At 38.8% G+C, this 22,314-nt stretch overlaps 1 protein-coding gene and 1 long non-coding RNA gene across 2 annotated transcripts; both read left to right on the forward strand.

Annotated features, from left to right (window-relative positions):
* The first annotated feature begins 2,364 nt into the window (after positions 1–2,364).
* On the forward strand, positions 2,365–5,444 carry LOC116329773. Its single transcript, XR_005612418.1, has 4 exons — positions 2,365–2,904; positions 3,796–3,875; positions 4,880–4,915; positions 5,135–5,444. It is a non-coding gene; the product is annotated as an uncharacterized LOC116329773 (long non-coding RNA).
* Positions 5,445–7,330: 1,886 nt separating this feature from the next.
* Positions 7,331–13,553, forward strand: LOC116329788. Its single transcript, XM_039609899.1, has 10 exons — positions 7,331–7,447; positions 8,719–9,000; positions 9,806–9,919; positions 10,056–10,071; positions 10,186–10,265; positions 10,437–10,487; positions 11,366–11,425; positions 11,804–11,863; positions 12,012–12,077; positions 12,214–13,553. Exons 1-10 carry the CDS (start codon positions 7,372–7,374, stop codon positions 12,216–12,218), a joined length of 810 nt encoding a protein of 269 aa, XP_039465833.1. The 5' UTR covers positions 7,331–7,371; the 3' UTR covers positions 12,219–13,553.
* Positions 13,554–22,314: the final 8,761 nt, after the last annotated feature.

Here is a 22,314-nt window from a genome sequence, read left to right on the forward strand (position 1 = left end):
CAACCAGAAAGCGTGGATGACTGCAGAAGTGCGTGACCTGCTAAGGATTCAAGACTCTGCCTTCAGAGCAGGTGACAAGGGGGCCCTGGGAACAGCGAGGGCCAAACTGTCTCAAACCATCAAAGCAGCGAAGCGTGCGCATGGCAGAAAAATCCGCAGCCACTTGCAGGACAGCGGTGACACGCAGCGCATGTGGCAGGGCATCCAAGCCATCACCAACTACAGGAAGACAACACCTGCCTGTGATGGTGACGCCACCCTATCAGATGCGCCGAACAACTTCTATGCAAGGTTTGATCCCCAGAATGATGTGCTGGTGAGGAAGTCCAACCCCTGTCATAACGACCAGGTTCTCTGTCTGACCTCTGCTGATGTGAGGAAAATTCTTTGCAGAGTTAACCCACATATCCAGATAAAATTCCTGGTAGAGTGCTCGGGGAATGTGCAGACCAGCTCACCGGTCCTCACCGACATCTTCAACCTCTCCCTGAGCACTGCTGTTGTTCCAACGTGCCTCAACCACCATCGTTCCCGCGCCAAATAAGTCCCCAGTGTCCTGCCTCAACAACTGGACGGAGAGGTCTCAGACAGTCTGGATCGGCAACAGCATCTCCAACACCACCACACTGAGCACTGGAGCCCCTCAGGGCTGTGTGCTCAGCCCACTGCTGTTTACTCTGCTGACTCACGACTGTGTAGCAATGCACAGTTCGAACCACCTCATCAAGTTTGCCAATGACACGACTGTGGTGGGTCTCATCAGCAAGAACAATGAGTCAGCATACAGAGAGAAGGTGCAACAGCTAACGGACTGGTGTAGAGTCAACAACCTGTCTCTGAACATCTAAAAACAAAAGAGATAAATTTTGAGTTCAGGAGAGCACAGAGAGATCACTGCCAACTTAATGCCAATGGATTCTCTGTGGAGGTCGTCAAGAACAACAAATTCCTGGGTGTCCACCTGGCGGAGAACGTCTCCACAAGTCAGAAACAAATAGGAAAGGTAAACAAGAGGTACAACAGACCCTAACATGCAAACTCGAAACAGAAGGAAACAAACGAGATGCTAAGAACATAAGAATTGATACAAATACATCAGAAGCAGAACACTAGTAACAATAAACAGAAACTGAAACAGAGACCTAAGCTCTAGAGATACTTAGGAAATAAATAAATAAATAAATAACATCATGACTAATAATAAAACTAAGAACCACAAGGAATGTCCCATATGTAGAAACACACAGACCAGTTGGATGCGAGTTAACATCCTACATGATACGATGAGGAAGTATACTCAAAAACAAACTACTGATAATCACTTATAATGTTTAAATCCCCACTAAGATGGATCAGTTACAAAACACCTATAGACACAAGAGTAAATTTTCCCAACATGGCTGAAAATACTATTTAACGTGCAGCTTTTGATGACAAACTCATTATACACATAAAACAAAATCTCTACAAACTCTAAAAGACAAAATGCAGCAGCAAAAACAGGGAAACACTCAACAGCAGGCCTCTCTTCATCCCTGTTTAGCACAGGTGAAAAACACATAAATGGTGTTATAATGGATAAAAGTCAGATTCAATTACTATTTTTTCCCTTTAAAAGTAATCAAAAGCACTTTGGGGACTTTTAACTCTAAGAACTAACACTTAGTAAAGCAACACCAAACTTAAACTTATAAGTTAGTACAGGGGGAGGAGCTACAGAGAATGTGCCTTACCAGTGTGGAGATCATGCAACTCTGGCTGGGAACCCCCACACATGCAACATGTTTGCTAGCGGTGTCCCACTGATTAATGCCCCAGACAACATATATATATATATATATATATATATATATATATATATATATACCTGTATATATATATAACATTTTGATCTATGATTTGCTTCAAGATATGTTCTCTAACTGCACCTTTAGAGGAAGCTAATGTCTGCCTTCTCATTCTCTCTGTCACTACCCAGAGCTTGTGACCACACAAGGGTAGGAAGATAAATCAACCTGCCAACAGACAGCTTCACTTTCACACTCAGCTCTCACTTCACCACAACACACTGGTCCTGCATCCATATCACTGCAGATGTCACCCAGTATCACCCAATCCACCTGCCAATCTCCCACTCCACTCTTGCCACAAGATACTTCAAATCCTGTGCTTTGGGCCAGAACTCATCCCTAAACCACAGTTACTACTTCAACAATTTTCCACTGTCAATCATGGCTCAGAGTTGGAGGTGCTGATTCTCCTTCCCTCCTCTTCACACTCAGCAGCAAATCGCCTCAATATGAGCTGGAGTCCACCATCTTATTAAGTTAGGGGTGCAGTAATCACAACTGTATTTCACCAATAACTGTACGTTATCATATTTCCATGGTAACTCTGCCTTGCTGAACTGCTTGCTTCCTCTTATTGCTTCCTTCTTTTGACTTACAGCGTTAATTCTGTAAAACACATTCAAGTCTATAAACAGCTGCTGTGTTTGCAGCTGTGCTCTGCTCTCTAAACATGTAGCCATGGAAATGAGTAACTAAGTATGTAAGTGTGATTTTTAGTTACCAAGTGTAGCTAAAAGGCACTGTCGTTAGTTATTAATACAGCAGTGACAACTACTTGTAAGTAAACAGAGAGAAGCTGAGAAAGGGGGCAGGACTTCATCTCGTCTCACGGTCACTTCTGGTTAAGGACACATTTCTATTTTAACTTTTGCACGCTTACTTTCTGTGAGTGAATTTATGACTAATCTACGATGTCACCACAGTGGAAAGATACGTTAAAGGAATCTGCATTAGTTTAATGAAATAAAAAATAAAATTACTGTCAGTTCTTGATTTTACTGCTGTGTGAGAAAGTGTGTGGATTACCAACACCTGCTGTGAACATTTGCTGTCAGTAAGTATGACATCTCTGTTTATCAGCTGGTATGGGGGCTCACCTCCAATGTATTTAATGTATATTTGAAGCAATGTAATGATTTTGTGCATCAGTATTTAGTGTATCGTCATAACCTTGTAAAGGAGCAGCAGCAAACTGAATGACTACATCTGTGACAGGAAGGGAATGGTAACAGTTTATTATCTTGGTGGTGTTTAATCAGTCGTCTTCATTTATGCATCTACTACAGTTTAAAACGATCTGAATGATGTAGTGTTTATGAGGGTAATTATTATTGGTGATAAAGCTCCTAATAATCAAAACAAGCATACGAGCAGCAGACAAAGGCAACAAAATATCCGTCGCTGTCTCTGTCAGACCTCAGTCAGATTTTAATGCATGTAATGCACAAGTCTGGAGTTATTACAGGATATACAAAAAGTCCATAGACAGCACTCTAAGCGACCAGGAAAAACTTCTTACTAACCTGTTACTTTATTATCTAATGCTTGATAGATATTTGTTAGCAATCTGAATCTGAACAATGTTTCTCGTTGTGTTTCTGGGCTGTAAAATGAACTAAAGAACTTTACATTTAAAGCTTGTCTTTGATTTATGTTTTTCTCATTTTGGGCACTCAGTCAAGCTGATTTCTGTAGAATAAAACTTTGTAACTGTCTATTATTGTTTAGTTTTAATATATTTGTTTTACAGTCATTTTCATAAAAATCTGTCTGATATGTTTCTGCAGGAGAGTATAAACATGTGGCAGCATGCTGTAGAGAGATGGTTAAGGTGTTATTCCTGTGCAAAAGGAAGGAAGCAGAGAGAAGAAGTATAAAAAGTCTTTGTTTCCTTCACAGCTCTTTGGTATCTGCTGTGCTGCTGCTTCACTCTCTCTCTTTACAGAAAGTTGTAGAAGTTTTCAGACGTGTCACTGCTGGATGTGAGGATGGGAGCCACTTTGCTCTGTGAGCTGGGCCTATTCTGTGAGTACATCACTGACTTCTATTGTTTGATTCATACTGATCCATAAACATGTTTTAGTAAGAAGAACAGAGCATCAGTCATTTGTACCATTTCAGGTCATGTGATCAGAGGACTCTCATGTTTGTTACCAACATGGTTGTTTGTAGACTGGATTAGATTTTAGTGCACTGACTCAGATCAGAGTGGAGCTGGTTTAGTTTATCTAAGAAAGGTTTGTTTCTCCATCAGTGATAATTTGATGCTTTTTAAATCGTAATATAAAATGTAACCAATAACAGTAGACACCGATAAAACACATAAGGGCAGTGATTAAAGCCAGTGCTAGAGTTAAACAGCATTTTATTGCAGAAATACTCTTCCGTAGTCCAGGTATAAAAGAGTACTATCTAATCCTACTCCTGACTAAATGAAACTTGCTTCCTAAAGGAAGATTAGAGCTCGTCCAGGCATAAAAGGAGGCAGGTTTAACTTCAGATGAATGTTGTTTGCTATAGAAGACACATAAATATGTCAAAAATTATCAACGAATACCACCTTCTAGACAAATTCTTGTTGACAGAAGTGACCCACTGCAATTTGTCAATGATATCAATTTTTGAGATGTTTTTCTAATACATAAAGGAAAAACTGGGGACATCATTTCCCTTTTGGAACCCAGTCTTTCATCTGTTGCCCAAAGAGGATGACCTGTACCATTTCAGGTCATGTGATCAGAGGACTCTCATGTTTTGTTAACAACATGGTTGTTTGTAGACTGGATTAGATTTTAGTGCACTGACTCAGATCAGAGTGGACATTGAAAATCTCCAAGTGTTTTAAGGAGCTTGGTAAGAAAGTGACTGGACTTTAAACCCTAGTTGAATTGTTCCTTAAGAAGGTCATTAACTCACTATTGATCATGTGCCTCAAGAAATGAGACACATCATTACCAACAGTGTTTTATTTATGTTACATTTGAGTGTCTTTAGTTTGATCATTTCTGAAGTTTCTGTCTTTATTGTAGTGCTCTGTACGCTCCTCTGCACTGGACACGCTCAAGGTGACTGAACAGTTTTTCCTTTTTCTATTTCTTCCTTTTTATTTAATAAAGATTATTCTCAACCTGTATGACTCTAATGCAGATCCTATTTGTGTTTCTTTTTTTGTATTTATCACAGTATTTTCATTTTGTGTGAATATAAATAAAGTATTATCAATCAACATTTTGTCTTGAGCAAGTGTTTCAGGTTGTTAATTGTCTGTTTGTGTTGGATTCTAGATGCTGTACTAACTATTGAACCCAGCTGGTCCAGTTATTTCATTGGAGAGTCTGTTACCTTCAAATGTGACATGAATGAAGGAAAAGACACTGACTGGTATTATACAATCAACAATGATGGTCGAGACTATGTCAGCTACAGTGAATACAAAGTCTACACTTTACAAATTAGATCAGGTGACAGTGGTACAAATCAGTGCTCTGGTATTTGGAAGCGGTCACATTATACAAAGATCAGTAATAATGTCTCTATAACTGTATTAGGTAAGTCCTCAGTGAATAATAATGTGATGATTCCAGTTAAAATACTGATCCGAACTATAAAAAAAAAATCTGTTTAATAAATGTTTCATTGAAAATATTTTATTTCTGATGTTTTGAAACTTTAAACTTTAACCATGACCATTGCATTTTACCTAACTTTGTTCACAGTACACACTACAACCAAAATACTCAGACAATATGTTTCTTGTCATTACAACATGTGCATGTTTTAATGTATAACAAGAATAACTGTGGATGAAATTTAATTTAAATAATGAAAAAAGAAACATCAAAAGCTCCATAAAATTTAAGGTGATGATGTTTCTGTTGTCTAAATGTGAAACCAGGCAGATCCCTCTGAACCCATCATTGTGTTTCCTTCAACAGTGAACTTCGTTAGTTTACATTCAGTGTGACTTCTTCAGGTTAGAGAATGGACAAACATTTATACTGTGCTTATTTAGAGATCTACAACCTGAATTACCTGACTAACCTCAAAATTGTAGCTCTCTTACTATGTCAGAAAAAATTAAAATTATCTTAAACTGTACTAAAATAATACATTTAAATTAGGATTAGCATTCAACCTTATTGTCATTACACATCTATACATACAGGTTAAGGAAATACAGTTTGCATCAGATCAGAGTGAGAGAGTAGTAAGTACTAAAAATAGGAGCAATTATATACAGATAAGGGTAGTATAAATAAATGGTGGGATAGTTGTGAACAGATTATGTACAGAGAGACCAAATATACAGATGACCTATGTACTGTGTATACATATGTACAGATATACAGATGTTCTATATTGCTATACAGATGAGCAGATATGCAGATGTACTATGAACAAATATAAAGCTTTGCTAAATATATACAGATGAGCTACATATGGTAAACAGATCTACAGAGTGCTATCAATATATTCACAGTGGAAGTGTAGCGCTCTGAACAGACTATAATAGTAAACAGTGTACGCACTGTACCAGAGACTATACTGGTTCAGTGTCCTAAACTATAGCAGTAACCAATGTAAGCATATGGTGAATGTTGAGAATGAATGACAGTCATGATCATGGTCACTGGGAGGGATAAGTGGGTGTGGATGGAAAGGTTCGGTGAAGGACTGAGTTCAGTAAGGTGACAGCTGTGGGGAAGAAGCTGTTCATAAACCTGCTGCTTTTAGTCTGTAGGGTCCTGTAGCGTCAGCTGAAGGGGAGGAGCTGGAAGAGTTTATTGGCACGATGAGAGGAGTCCCTGAGAATGATGCATGCTCAGCAAAGACATCTCTTCTTGGAAGTTGGAATTTAAATAAAATGAAAACATATTTTAAAATGTTGTTAAATGGCTGTATGTTTTCTTTTTGTCTTTTTGATAACAGCAGATAAACCCAGGGCCACACTGACAGCAGGAACAACAATCATAGCAGTAGGGGGCAGTGTGACACTGACCTGCTCTGTGCAGAGCTCTGATGGATGGAAATATGAGTGGTTCAGACGAACCCAAACAACCTATGAAGGTAAAATCAGAGATCAACAAAACAGAGATATCAGAGTATCTCAAGGAGGAATCTACAGCTGCAGAGGAACAAGAGGAAACCCAGTTTACTACACTGATAAAAGTTATGATGTCACCATTGAGATAACCTGTGAGTTCAGTCATTTAGTTTGAAATATACATTTACTCATGATTATCAAACATACAATGTGAAGTTTTCTGTGTTGATTTCATGTTTCTATTTGTATCTCAACTGTTAATATGTGTAAACAGTTTCCAATAAAGTTGTTGTAAAACAACAACCCAACTGGCCTCAGATATTCAGAGGTGAGACGATCACTCTGACATGTGAGGTGCAGGAAGGAGGTGAAACCACTGAGTGGGAGTATGAATGGAGAGGACCCAGGACACCCACACAGTGGACACACAATAATGATGTGACATTCAGAGTTTCTGAGTCCAGCAGTGGAGACTACATGTGTAAGAGTCGACGCAGAGATGACTCACATTCTTCAACAGAGTGGAGTGAAGCCTTCACATTGTCAGTATCAAGTAAGTCATGTTTGTTGTGTGATCTCCATTTGACAAATGTCATAATGGTCAGCACAGGATGAATTCAATGGTCTACAAAGCATGTTCCATTGTTAGTCAGACAAAGAGCTGCAGCTGATAGTAGCCTCATTGTAGACAGTTTGTCACCACTTTGTGTCATGAACTTTCAGCTGGTATAGAGACGCCAATGCTGACCTGCTGCTCCATCACCTGAGGACAATAATGAAACAAATACATAAACAGAAAAAAACTGACCTGGTGGAAAAATATATTATTACAAACAAACACTGAGGTGATGTCTGTGGAAATACAAAGTGGACTAAATGTGTGGGCTAAAGATGTAGCATATTAGCGTTATTAAATTAGCCAACATTTAGAGATATTAAGATTAATGTTTTTTTCTTTAATTACTAGTTTTCTGTGTGATTGCTAGAAGTAATGCAATATTTTCCTTGTTCGGTTTCATTACTTTGGGCTGAGGCATCCTAGAGAGAGAGTGACTTGGTTGCATCAATCAACATTTTAATGACTGGTTTGTTTTGCCAACTGAGGTGAACTGTGTGAAAAATTTTCTTCTTTCTTTTCTTTTTGTCATGAAATTGATGCTTTCAAACACTTTATTTAGGAACTTTGCATGAGCAGTGGTGGATAAATTAATGCATTTTGTTGTATTAATGGAACAACCGGTGACGTGGAAGTTTTTGATATTAGTGTGTATGTGTTCAGCAGGAGGTTTATAGATACAGAGAAATATGTTGGCGTGTTTCTTCAGATCATGTAGGAAGAAGACTATTCTCTAATCAAAGAAAACTTATGATGAAAAAATATTCTAAACAAATGAAAATGCTTTATGAAAGTCTGAAATTTAAAAAAAAAGTCTCCTAAATAAAATGTTTCTATATTAAATTTCTCTGTGCAGCTGCATGATGTGGGACTTATAAAATTCCATTAGTAAGAAGTTCTGTGTCTTCTGTTGTGGTAATAAGAAGAAATCACACAGAATAAGCACAAGTATTATTTTATAAATCCAAAGAAAAATCATAATGAAACAGAAAAAATATATAAACACTAAAAGAAAAAAAATGCATTATAGGCATCTGTAAGAGCACTCATACCATTTCAGTTTGGTCTTATTTCATGTTGTTGGAAACTGGAGAGGAGGTTTACAAGAGGTAACATTAACACAGAACAAATCAGGGCAGTGTGATCCCAACCCATGTGTGTGGGGTATATATTCATATTTTCTTTGTGTCTTTGTTTAAACTCAACAGCAGATCAACCAAAGGCCCAAATAACTTCTGATATGAGAGACATTCCAGTAGGGGGCAGTGTGACCCTGACCTGCTCTGTGAACCCATCATCATCATCTGGATGGAAATACTACTGGTACAGAGATGAGAACTCGTCTGAAGCCCTGACCACACAAGATGCAGTTTTCCACTCAAATGGACAAATCAGTGTCTCACAGGAAGGACTCTACAGGTGCAGAGGAGGAAGAGGAAACCCAGTTTACTACACAGAGGACAGCCAGTCAGTCAGGATTGATCACAGGGGTGAGTTTTTTTCTTTTTCTAGAAACACAAAATGTGAAACGTTAATACTCAGCTTGATTAGAAATGGTGAAGCAGGTGAATCTGTGAAAAGTACATCCACCTTTAGTGGATGTATGAATGGAAAACGACCAAACTTCCAACAAAAATGAATTCAGGAAGTTAAATATGCTTTTAAAACCCGATGATGCAGAATACAAGTGTGAAGGGAGAGAGCACACCAGGGTTCAACAGATTAGAGTGAATACTTCTGTCTGTCAGTATTCATTAGGGTTTTTATACAATACTTAGAATAGATGAAGATGTGAATCTACTTCTATGCTCGCTCATTATCTACTGTATAATTATAATAATAATTATCATTACTGAAAAATTCACAGTGTCTGCAGACAAACGTAAATGTTCTTCTGAGCTTAAACATATTAGCACAGAGCTTTAAAGTATAAATACAAAGTGATAAAATAGCAATATATACTTTTGTCTCTGTCAGGCTGACATTATGTTTTTGAATTAGAAAACTATTCACAGAATTTATCACCACTCACATGATTAAAATATGTTGTTTGTTTAAAGACCTTTGTTCATAAAGGAATGACAAACAGGTGATGTGAAATTCAAAAGGTTTTTTGTATCACTATTCAGGTAAAGAATCACCACAGAGAAAGATGATAGTAAAACATATCAACTATTTTCAGTTATTTTTAGGAACAGTGGTATTGTAAATAATACTATATATTAAAATGTTCCCATGTGAATTATGTTGATAATCTGTATAAATACATCTAATTAAAACCTGTTATTATTACAGCAGCACCTGAGCCTGAAAGCTCTTCATTTGTCACTCCTTTGATCGTTGGACTCGTTTGTGGAGTTTTACTGATTCTTCTTCTGCTGCTGTTGTGTCGCTTCAAACAATCAAAGAGTGAGACCTTAACCATCTGATATTAAACTGAATATGATGTAAATAATAAAAATCACAGTTATATCCTGAATGTTCCATGTACTATTTCTGCACCACAACAGGTTACAATAAAAAATGTAATTGTCTTTTCTTACAGATTCATTCTTTGCCAGGTTGGTTCAAATCTTTCTTCTCCACTACTAGAACGACATCCTGTGTTTCTTATTAAACCTACAGGTTTACTACATTTGTTTTTTTCTTTTGTTTTTCGGTTTTTGTTCTACCAGGAGCACAAATCAGAGCTCTGCAATGAACCACATGATCAAGGATGAAGCTCAACACAGTCAACATGCTTCTACTCTTCAAGGTCAGCCTGATCCATGACACGTTTTATTGTTGTTGTATATATTAATTTATTTACTGACATTTTTTAAACTCCAAGTCCAATTTATCCATTTCTAGTTTGCTGATTTACAAGATAATCAAATCCATACATAAGAATTTCAATTTTTAACCTATCATTGGCTTGTTTTTGTAGGTGATGCTTGTGTTTATGAATCAATCAAAGACCTTCATGACACACAAAATGGTAAAGTAGATTCAGTAGCACAGAAGTATGTAGACTGTGTGAATATTTATGTTTAAACACGGAGGTTTAAGAAATCAGCTGCACAGCACACAGATAAGAAAAACAAAGAAGTTGGACATTTGGTCCTTCTGGTCAGTTCAACTTTAAGACCAGTCTGTCCTACAAAACCTAAACCACTGTGAATCTGTTTTATGAATCCATCTCATTCCTCCTGACTGATTGTTCTCTAGTTTTGCTTTTTGCTGGTGTTACTGTCACTACTAACAGTATGAGACAACAACCAGTAATCAACCTCATGTCTTCATTTTTTAACTCTTTGCTTATCTGCTTTTTTTGTTTGGTTGTTTTTTACATTTCAGAGATTATTGCTTTTTCTTTATTTTGGTTTAGTTTTTTTTTTTTTTAATGTAATTACTTTTTTTTCATTTTTCTTATGCCAAGTTATGTAATAAACATCATTATTATTATTTTTATTCTAATATTTTAACCTAGAAGAATTATTTGGAGTTAATTTCAGCACTGTTTCAGAGAAGAGAATAGAAGAAACATTTGAGGAGTCTGTTGATGAGAGCACAGTATCTTGTTTTAAGAGGACATAAATGGCATCAGTAGTGCAGGAGTATAGAATGGCAAAGATGGAGGAAAAGTGAACCGTGATCCTTAAGGTTTGGATTTGAGCTCAGTGGAAGGGTTGAGCTGATGTGACACTGAGTTGAGGGCTAACAGGTTTTCGTAGAAAAGGTTTTTAAACATGACAGAAACGTCTCATCTTTAATAGACCTTCAATAGGTTTCTATGATCAGTGTGTTGTTGACTGACAGAGATATAAATGTAATCAAAATAAACACACTTCTGATCATCTGTCCATCCTCTTTCAGATGACAGTGTGTTGTATGCACAGGTCTCCCACGATAGAGCTAAAACCAAGAAAGACAACGGTGAGTAAAATAATATAATATATAACTTTTTTCTCAACTTCATTGACTACACCATTATTTCATCATTTTAAGAGGGTTATAATGATATCAGTTAGATATCATTGTATTATAGAGTCACTGACCTTAATAACCAGGGTGGAGGGTTGAAGTGATCTGACACTGAAATGAGATTTAACAGCAGCAGACAAAGAAACAGGTTTTCAAACATGACAGTAACAGGTTGTCATAAAATCTAGTCTTCAGAGCGTCTTTAGAGCGAAAATCTCCTTCAGTCATTTCATGTGATGAGTTACTGTAGGTGTTAACCAACAGAAAATATAAAGGAAATTAAAGCCACTCGAGTTTTATAATGCTGCTCATCTGTCCATCCTCTTTTAGATGACAGCCTGTTGTACGCACAGGTCTATTACAGTAAAGCAAAACCTAAGAGACACAAAGGTAAGTAATGTCATAAAATAAGTACCTTATTTCTTTTGCTTTGGTTTTACATGTTTTACACAACAAAGAAAACTGTATAGATAAATCAAGTTGTAACTTTGAACAAGGAGGCAGTAACAATGACATTTGACAAATCATTTCTTTGCAGGGAAACCAGCTCCTGCAGCAGCTGATGAAACAGTTTATTCTGAAGTTAAATCACAAACAGCTCTGGGTAACTGTGCAGAAATAAAATAGCTTACATGTTGTAATTTGTTGCTGTAATGATGAACTCAAATAAGTTTTATAGGAAGCAAATTTAGTTCTAAATCACCTTTAATGACTGAATTATGCTGCACCGTTTCTTTCAGATTAATAACAAGATCTGCAAAACCAACTGGATCAGTGACAAAACTGTTAATTCCATTAGAAGTAAAGAGATCATTGGAGAAAATGAGATTATGCACTGTTTTGTAAAATAAAATAAAATCAAACAAACTTTCTTTTATCATAATAGCACCAACTGATGATCTGGCTTTGAGACCAGGATGCTTTTTAGAGTGTTTTTACATTTAGATTGCTCAATAAATAAACAACAAATGAAAAAATAAAAATAAACAACACTTGGAAATGAGAATCATCAACCTACAGAGGGCTAAATGCAAAGACACATCAAAGTGACAAAATAATGCAGCAGGTTTTTCCATTTTGTCAAATGTTCATTGCACCAACTCAAAAAAATACTCAGTAGTCAGTTTGGCCAACATGTGCTTCTGTGCATGACAATGTTGGAGCATACGAATAATGAGACAATGGTGTCCTGGGGATCTCCTCTCAGATCTGGACCAGGGCATCTGAGCTCCTGGAGAGTCTGAGCTGCAGCATGGCAGCTTCAGATGGAGAGAAGCATAATGTCCCAGTTGGATTTTGGTCCGGCGAGTGTAGGGGCCAGTCAGTGATATCAATTCCTTAATCCTCCAGGAACTGCCTGCATACTCTCAACACATAAGGGTGGTCATTATCATACAAGGAGGAACCCAGGACCCACAGCACAATAGAGTCTGACAATGGGTGACAGACTCTTGAGCATGCACTGAATTGGCATCCTAGAGGAGTTGGACATCCTGTACAACCTCTGTAGCATCCAGGGATCGTCTCACCCTGCCAGTAATGATGATGACCCCAGCCAAATGCAAAAATAGTGAAAAAAATAGTCAGAAGAGATGAGGAGGGAAAAAAAATGTCAGTAAACTCTACCTGTAAAACAAGCTTGGGGGGGGTCGTTTCATTGTTGCCCCTCTAGTGTACCTAGTGTTAACTGCATTTTCTGCTACTTCATCAAGCAGACAAGTTTGAGTGATGTGATGCTAAACACTGATTAAAAATAATTCCTTTAACCTTTTTTTGAGCAGTGCATGTTTACAGACGTTTCCTGTGTTGTTTCTATAATCATTTGATGTGTATGATAAGCATACATGTTTCTTTTCCCCTGGATGAATTAAGCATCACTTCACATATTTCTATAAAGTTGCTTTTCTTCTTTTAACAGCTTTAGGAAAAGATCAACTTTAAATTTTATTGTATGTAAGCTGCTTGGAGAGCTGCAATTGTGTTATATGAATATGTGTTTCCTATAAGATATTTAATCTCAAATATTGTTACATCTACAGTCGTGTTTGTTGAAAAACAATTTAAAGTTGTTTGCACACTTGGTCTTGTTTCTGCGCTTCATTGCTCCAGACAGATCTAATTCACACCTGACTGATATTATCCACATATTTTAGTTTCTGTCAGTGTCAGACTTAGTTCTTCCTCTCAGCTGTTACCAGGTGCTTGTTTAAAGCGGACCTTTTATTTTAAGGTGATTATCTTATAAAATAAAGCATTTTGAGGCAGCTATTATTGTGAATTGTTGATAAATAAACAAAATTGATTCAAATTGACTTGAATGCTTGTGTTCTAAACGATAAAGTAAGTTAAGTGGCATCACATCATACATGGCTCAGAGTGGGAAATGTTCATAAACACTACAGCTGTACATGGAAAGAGAAAGACAGAAATAATAATTATATGTACAGTCTGACTACATAGCTCTACTGTTAAAAATAGGAGCCTAGATATTCAGAGGTACCAACAAATACACAGATTACTGTCTTGCAACTGCTGATGCCTTGGGTGTTGATGAGGGTACTTGTTCATCAAACACACTCAGTGATACAGTATTTATTTGTTTGTTTATTTGTTCAGTTTTACAACAAATACATCATCTGGTTATTCTATAAATATAGAAAGATTGTCTCATTCTTGGCTGTAAAAAAAGGAGCAGGAGTGTTTAGACAGCAGATATGATGATTCAAAGTTAATAGATAAAAACACTAATAATTACAGTACATCAATTTAAAATTATAATAATATTCTAATAAAGTTTTGACTGTCTCAGCTTAGAAAGAACACCCAATAAGTTATTGCACTCAGTAACTGAAGTAGACCCGTAGACTTCTGTTTTCAATAACTTTCATAGTGTAAAAGCCCTTTGATTACTTTATCATTTCTTACTGGTCTTCTCAGGAATATCCTGTTCTTTTTGTGCAACTACAAAATGCCCAGTGTGAGTCATCTACTCATCCATCCATTTGCTGTAGATTAAAATTTCCATATTCTTCAGTCACAGAGGGGTGTACCCTGGAGAGGTCACCAGTCTATCAGAGGGTCAACAGAGTAGGGAAGAGACAATCACTCACAGCTCCAGCCAATTTCAAAACACTGATTGACCAAACATGCATATGTTTGGAGGAAGCAGACGTACTCTGAGAAAACACACACAGGTATAGAAAGAGCCAGTGCAGACTCTAATGCAGCAGTGCCACTGTCAAGTTAAATGCTGTTGTTCTCTGACATGAACACCTTGTCTTCCATGTAGTTCCATGGTAACATGGTTCTGCCAGATAAACCCAACAGTTTCCTGACGTGGTCCCTGAGTTTCTCTCGTGATGACCTGCCTTTTGTCTCTTTCTCTCTCTCTCCTGTTGGTGTTTGTGTGTGTGCTTGTGGACATGAGCTCCACTCATTTTCTCTGCGGCCCCATTGGCTGAGGATCAGCTGATCAGATTCACCTGCTTCACCATTTCTAATCAAGCTGAGTATTAAGACGGAAGCAGATACTCAGTTGTTGCCATATTATTGCTACAGTGAGGTACGTGCTCTGCTTCTGTCTTATATGAGTTTTTGTTTGTCTTTCAGTGGAATAATCAGTCTCTCTGTGTGTATCGAGCCCCCTGAGTTTCAAACAACAGTGTGTGTTTGCCTTGGAAAGCCTCAATACTTTCACCGCCATTCCCAAATATCTAATGCACGGATGTCAAAGTCCAGTCCTCTGTTGCTGACCCTGCAGGATAGCTACCCTTTGCTTTAATTTCTGCTCTCGCTCAGCACCAGTGTAGGATGCATAGGCCTGATGACTGGTTTCATAATGACGTCGTACATTATACTCTTTCATAACTGCCACACTTCCCCTTGCATTCTTTGAAGAAATATTCACTCTCCCACCGTGTCTGAAATTTTCTGCACTCACTTTCTACCTCTCGCTTCTTTGGTTCTGCCATGTTTAGTAACTTGGGGTAAATTTTTTCTGTGATTGTCCTTTTTGGTGGAGCAACTGCCTTGATCAACAGTAGCTCCCCCTGGTGTTAAAACTAAGAAGTGCAATACACTCAAGCAAAAGTTGAAGTGCGGGCCATATTCTATTCTATTTATAAAATTATTTGCGGGCCAATTAAAAATGGAGGTTGGACACCCCTGCAGTACACACACACTCCCCATACATACTCTATACTCTCAAGCCTGTGGAACATCAGAGGCAGATGATAGATATGGACAGGTCAAGTGGAACACAGCTTGGCTGAAGCAAAACTTGGTTGTGGGAGGCACATAGTGCAGGTGGAGTGCTGATGACTTTAACTGAGATTATTGTTGGGCTGTGGATGTAATACTTCGAGGACCTCCTTAGTCCCACTAACACGTCAATGCAGTGTTCATCCCGGTCAGGAACACTGGATCAGCTCTTTACCCTATCAAGCCTAGCCAACCGTCTACATGTGTTTTGTGGACTTGGAGAAGAGTTTCGACCGTGTTCCTCAGTGTGTTCTGTGGGAGGTGCTTTGGGAGTATTGGGTGCCTGGCCCATTGATGAGCCATTCGATCCTTATACAAACACTGCAAAAGCTTTGCCTGCATAACCAGCAATAAGTCAGATTTGTTTCCATTGGGTGTTGGGCTCCGCCAGGACTGCCCTTTGTCACCGTTTCTGTTCATAATATGTTGGGCATGCTAACCATTGATTACATTGATTTTCCTCCTGCTCTTGTTGTATTGCTGCAAAAAGTTCAAAGGTGAGACTTTAGTTTTTTTTTCTTCTGATATTAGATATTTTATTTTTTAAAATTACTAAATAAACAGATGCAGCATAGGGTCATGAAGTGCAAACTGTTCACAAGAATGCATAATCCACAACAACATAAAACAAACGTATCGTTTATAATTTGTAATAAATGTCCGGCTATTCTGTGAGTACATCACTGACTTCTATTGTTTGATTCATACTGATCCATAAACATGTTTTAGTAAGAAGAACAGAGCATCAGTCATTTGTACCATTTCAGGTCATGTGATCAGAGGACTCTCATGTTTTGTTACCAACATGTTTTTGATGGTTCACTCTAATCTGAGTCTGTGTGGGGAGCTGGTTTAGTTTATCTAAGAAAGGTTTGATTCTCCATCAGTGATAATTTGATGTATTTAAAATCCTAATATAAAATGTAACCAATCATGAGAAAACCGCAAGTGTTTTTTTTAATGAGATACTTGAGTGTCTACGGGGTTTCTTGAAGACCTCTCATCCGAGAGGCTTCTTCAGTTCTAAAATCCAAAGATGGAGAGTCCCAGGAATTTAAACCCCAGTGGTGGTTTTCCCTTAGTGCAGGGGTCGGCAACCTGCGGCTCCGGAGCCGCATGCGGCTCTTTAGTCCTTATAGTGCGGCTCCGCGTGGTTTGGGCAAATAAATTAGAAGTATTTAGCTGAAGTGTATTTTATTTATGTTAGTTCTTTTTAACTCGTAGTTCTAAATTGGAAGATTATTGTGATATTGAAATATAAAAATAAAATTATATTCTATTATTTTTTCATCGCTCAAAATAAGAGTCACACTCGCGGAAGCCGATATAGGGCCTACCTGCCGAAACCCCGTGCATTTATCGAGACTTTCAACCCCAGGTAGGCCAATTATGGATCTTCGGATCCACATTATGTCAGCAGCTGTTCTCCACTGTGAACTATGTTAAAGACAAACACCGTTCACGCCTGACAGATGACAGCTTACAGTCCTGCGTAAACTGACTTCGTATAGCCCCGATTTGCGGACTCTGTGCGACTCTGTGCAATAGGAGCAGAAGTCTCATTGTAAACAAATCACGGCAGACCCGACGATGTTTCCATGAACATGCTTTTGAGCATCTCTTTATTGACCAATTTTCACACACGGTTGCTGTACGCATACAACCGGCTGTAGCTTTTCAGCTCACAGCCCGACATACACCACCAACAACACAACACAGATAGCGCAGACGTAAAGGCAGCGAGGTGTAATTGCAGGTGTCGCTCAGGTGCGTCCGCCTCCCCTGCAGCGGTGCCGCAAACCACGCCCCGTGGTTTGCGTTAGTTCAGCTGGGTGTCTTTCCTTTTGTTATATTTCTTTAAGAGTTCAAAATGTGTTGATTACATAAATATAATTTAATTTTCTCTGTAGCACTTCATGGATTTCATAAGCAGCACACCTTAGTTGTTCACACAAAGCATAAAGATAAAAAACAATATATACAGTGTTATCTTCATTTTAGATGTCAAAAAGTATTTGCGGCTCCCAGTGTTTTCTGTTGCGTGGAAACCAGGTCCAAATGGCTCTTTGGGTGTAAAAGGTTGCAGACCCCTGCCTTAGTGTCTGCACCTTCATTGCAGTTTTGAGATCCCTTCCCAGGAGCCAGTACAGTACACATGATAGTGTAAGGCAAGGTTGGTAATACTTTATGCATTTCTATTTGTACTCTGTCCTTTTATTACAGCTTCACCTATCTACTCTCTCTCTCTCTCTCTTTTTTTTTTTTTTTTGCTCCTGCTTGTCCTCCCTTAGGTATTGTCATACAGAAATATTACTACTAAATGTAATAACTAGGGGTGGAGCTTGATAAAAAAAAAAATCTAATTAATTAGAGGTTTTGTTATTAATTAATCTTGATTAATTACATTTAATCACACAAGAAAATTTGCCACAAAGCGCAAATGTTTTTTTAATTGAGAAGGGTTTTAGTGGGCGACAGAATCAAATAATAGACATGGACATGAATATTGTAAACTCAAGCTCTTTTAATTTATGAAAAAAAAAAAAGCATTGAAACTGCATTTCAATTCAAAAAAGAGAAACAAAAATAATATCCCTGGCCAAAATTGGTCAGACTTAAAAATAAAGTGCTATTTTAAGTACTTTAAGCACATTTTCAAAATAGGACTCTTTAAATAATAACAATAATAAATTCAACATAAAGTGCAGTTTTTCTTCTTAAAGAAATAAGGCAGAAACATAAAAGATTATTTGACCAACTTCACCTTTAAACTCAGAGTAACCTTAGCCACATTATTTTGTACAATAGGCTTAAACAGTGTGATCATCGAACATTTTAGTGCAAAAAATAACAAACCCACTGGAGTCACAATACCGTCATGCTTATTTACTGTTTGTCTCTTTCAGCCAGTGACAAATTAGCCCGTTCACATTTCAGAGCTCAAGGCAGCTCTTTTTTTTGTGACCTTCAAGTAAGAACAGTCTCTCACATGGGACAGAAGTGGCAGGACTAATCAAATACTTGCTGGCCAGGACAGACAGCTGTGGGTGGGTCCCTGCTCAACTGGACCACCACTGCAGTGGGCAGTCTGTCTCGCTGATGGTGGATTCTGCTCTGTACAAACTTAGGGCCCCGTTACACAGTGCTTCATCATCTGAATCAGAGTCTGAAGACAGAGGAGGAGGCTCTTTGTCTTTCATGGCTCCTTTGTGGTGGCATCTTTACACTGTTCCTGCAGCAGGGCCTCAAGGCTGGGCCAAACCTCTTCTCGCTCTCCCCTTGCAAGACACTTTAAATCCTTAAAGTGTGGGTCAAGCACATTAGCTATCTTGATTCACTGATGGTTGAGTGTAGCTTCATGGTGGGATAGCTCCTTCATGAAGGTAGTCTTAAATTTCACCATGCAGTTTGAGTCATCATCGGAGACCTCCATGGTGTGATGCAGGCAGCAGAAAGCAGGTAAAACTACTGAACATGAGACACATGTCTCAGCTCCAAGAAGCTCAGTCACAAACCTGTAGTAGACAAACACCCACTGCCCATGAGTTGTGCTGTTTGTACTAAAACAGCACAACTCATGGGCAGTGGGTGTGCTCCGTTGTATATAAAAAATATATAGAAAAAGATGTGCATCAGGAAACCAAACAAGAAACACAAATATAGCATTCATACGTAGGGATGGCTATAGTTTAGGTTTTATCCGATACCGGTGCTAAACCGGTACTTTTGAAACGGTGCCGGTGCTTAAACGGTGCTCAAACCGGTGCTTAAAGAATGAAGAACACACACTTTGTCCAAAAACCTCATGTTTAGCTGGTTTTTTTTGGAAAAAGATAACAATGTTAGCCTTTTCTGCAGCTATAGGGCATATATGGTTTCACTCTTGGCTGGAAGCAGTGCTTAAACAATGGAAAAAACACAAACTCTGTCCAAAAACCTCTCATGTTTAACTGTTTTCCAATTTTTATTTGGTCATTTTAGCCTTTTTGGCCAGGGTGAAGGGAGTATCTGCCATCAAACAAGAAGACAGCCGCATGTAACTACGGTGGTGTTTGCTAGTTCACCTTACGTGCATTAATGTAATAATGTGGTTAGCCTACTCAACGCAAATTACACACGAACAACAATAAGCTACTCACCCAGAGAAGAACGGTTGCTGCTGCCATCATCATCCTCATCATTTCTGCTACACTGGCAGGGCTAGGGGCCAGGACTCTCCTCTTCGGGTTCTTGGGGGATGTTGCTAACTCCGGGTCCGATAACAGGCACCACACCCGCAGTAGATGTGCACGGTGTGAGGTCTCGCAGCAAGCTATCAAATTTCTCGGCTTTAAAAAAACCCGCTATGCGTCGCCAGGTATTTCATCAGATTTGAGGTGTTACCTCCTTTGACAGTATCACAGTATCAGCTTAAAGCACTTTAAAGCACTTTAAAGCAGGCTGCTGAGTTTGCATCTTTTGCTGTGAAGTACAGCCAGACTTTTGACCGCTTAGCCTTGGGCATTTTTAATCTGTAGCTCTGCTCTAAAAGAACGTACGTACCTGGCCCCGCCTACTATCCTCGGAAACGTAAAATGATTGGCTAGAATCTAAAGTGTATGACGTCTCAGGAAAAAAAGCACTGAAATGTGCACTGCTTTTCAGTCTGGTTACTACTGTTTATGTTAAAGTGAATTGTTAAATGTTGTCATTTTTATGCTTACCATCTCTACATTGTTTAAAAATCTGTGTTCAAAGGCATTCCTTTGTCCCCCTGCCCAGCCTCTCGAGGTTCTGGGGGGAGGCTGTAGTGTTTTATCACAAGCACATCCCATGTGAAGGTTTGTTTGATGTTTTGGTAAGTCTTTGTAACCAAGGGGGGTTTTACGAGGGGAGGTGCTTGTGCAAACCTGTGTATTGTAACTGTTTTTTCCATTAAAAGGCAGCGATCGGAGGCTGGAGTCGGGGTCATTTTGTGGTAGGATTTGAAGTGCGTTCCTGAGATACCGATGAGGCCTCCCTTGCGCAAGTAAATCGATCGACCGCTGTTGCCTTGTGTTTTTCCTTCACGGGAATAAGTCCCTAGATCAGCGGGGTCTGAGTTTAGACCAATGTTCCCTCTAATTTTTCGTGTGTCTGAGCGAACACACAAACTCCCTGAGCGACCCCTTGGACCACTGTGAGCGACATCAGACGTGTGCACTGTCGTCATGCCAGCATCGAATCCATCCAAGTTACATGGTTTATTAAAATAATCAAATCACAGCATTTATGTTAGACTACTTTTAATTAAGTGCTTTAGCCCACTTACAATGAAAATTTTAAAAAATATTGTTCATGACCTGTGTAGTATGTTAGCTCTATTGGAAGTAAAAATAACTTGAACTCCAATTTTGAAAACAAAACTTTCTTTTTTATTTTAATGTATTTTTTTTTATAAAGCTCTGACTTGTATTATGAGTATGAGTCTGTGGTCTGGGAGAGAGTCCTGTAACTCTCTGTCTGCAAAATACAGTATATAATGACCAATGCTGGGCAATTAATTATATAGTTACTTCTTCAAAAAAGTAACTGAGTTTTGCAAACAACAAAGTTTTTTGCAGCTGTTTACCTAAAAATGCAGCCAAGGTGTTTTTTAAAATAAACATTTCAAACTATTTACAGAACAATCAGCTGTTCTGCATCAAATCTGATGCCACACAAATCATTTGTGCCACTCCAAAAAAAAAATTTCTGTCCACTTTGAGATAAAGGAGAACAACAGCCTGATACCTGCAGGCCTGACAACAGGAGATGTATCACTCCTGTAACACCTGTAACACTATTTTCACTTGTTAAATACGGGACAGACTTGACTGGGGAAAAGAAAGGGGAGAAAGAAAGAGGGAAAGAAAAACAGTGGGGAAGAGGGACGGGGATAAAGGGCAAAAAACAAAAGCCAACAAAATAAGCAGACAAAAAATACATCTATCAATCACCTGGATCACCTGTTGAGAAAGAAAAAAGAGAAAACAAGCAGAAGAAAAAAAAAGAGCAACATAATAAACAACATCATCGCGATGATCTATGTGAGTATAACAGTAAATACTAAATATTAAACATTATTGTGCAGCACGTAAGATCGACAGCGCACAGTGTGCTTTGAGGTCAGAGCCAAAAAGGGTGTAGTTTGTGTGTGTGAGCACCCGTGTGTACACCTGTGAGCATGGACGCGCTTGTATTTAAAAGGTTCCTTCATGTAATGATCTGCTAGAGGGTGTGGGGGGCCACTGCCCCGTCCTCCAGGGCATGACGCAGGTATGGAAGAGATCCAGGCTCCAGACATCCAGAGGCCCCCAAAACACAAGAGACCAAGGAAGACCAACAGAGGGGCAGCCACGCCACTATCCCAGAAAGAGCTGAGGAGAGTCCCAGATGAGGGGTCACTCAGCAGCCGCGGAGCAGAAGCCAGGGGGGGTTGCAGTGACGTGCCCGTGAGCTCCGCCGGCAGCCAGCTGTGCCAGAGTGACCAAGCCCCAGGCCGAGAGGCTGAGGGCACCCCACCCCCGAAGTGGCCCGAGCGAGCCCCAAGCTCCAGGCTCCGACAAGCAGCCATCAAGGAG

This window comes from Oreochromis aureus, linkage group 3, assembly GCF_013358895.1.
Source record: "Oreochromis aureus strain Israel breed Guangdong linkage group 3, ZZ_aureus, whole genome shotgun sequence".
In the NCBI taxonomy this organism is placed as follows: Eukaryota; Metazoa; Chordata; class Actinopteri; order Cichliformes; family Cichlidae; genus Oreochromis; species Oreochromis aureus.

What these genes read in the sequence shown, in the direction of transcription:
- LOC116329788 (XM_039609899.1), top strand. Translation starts at nt 7,372, where the DNA reads ATGTGTAAGAGTCGACGCAGAGATGACTCACATTCTTCAACAGAGTGG. An exon ending in ACATGCTTCTACTCTTCAAG is followed by an intron (nt 10,266 to 10,436) that starts GTCAGCCTGATC and finishes TTGTTTTTGTAG; the next exon opens with GTGATGCTTGTGTTTATGAA. An exon ending in AAAACCTAAGAGACACAAAG is followed by an intron (nt 11,864 to 12,011) that starts GTAAGTAATGTC and finishes ATTTCTTTGCAG; the next exon opens with GGAAACCAGCTCCTGCAGCA.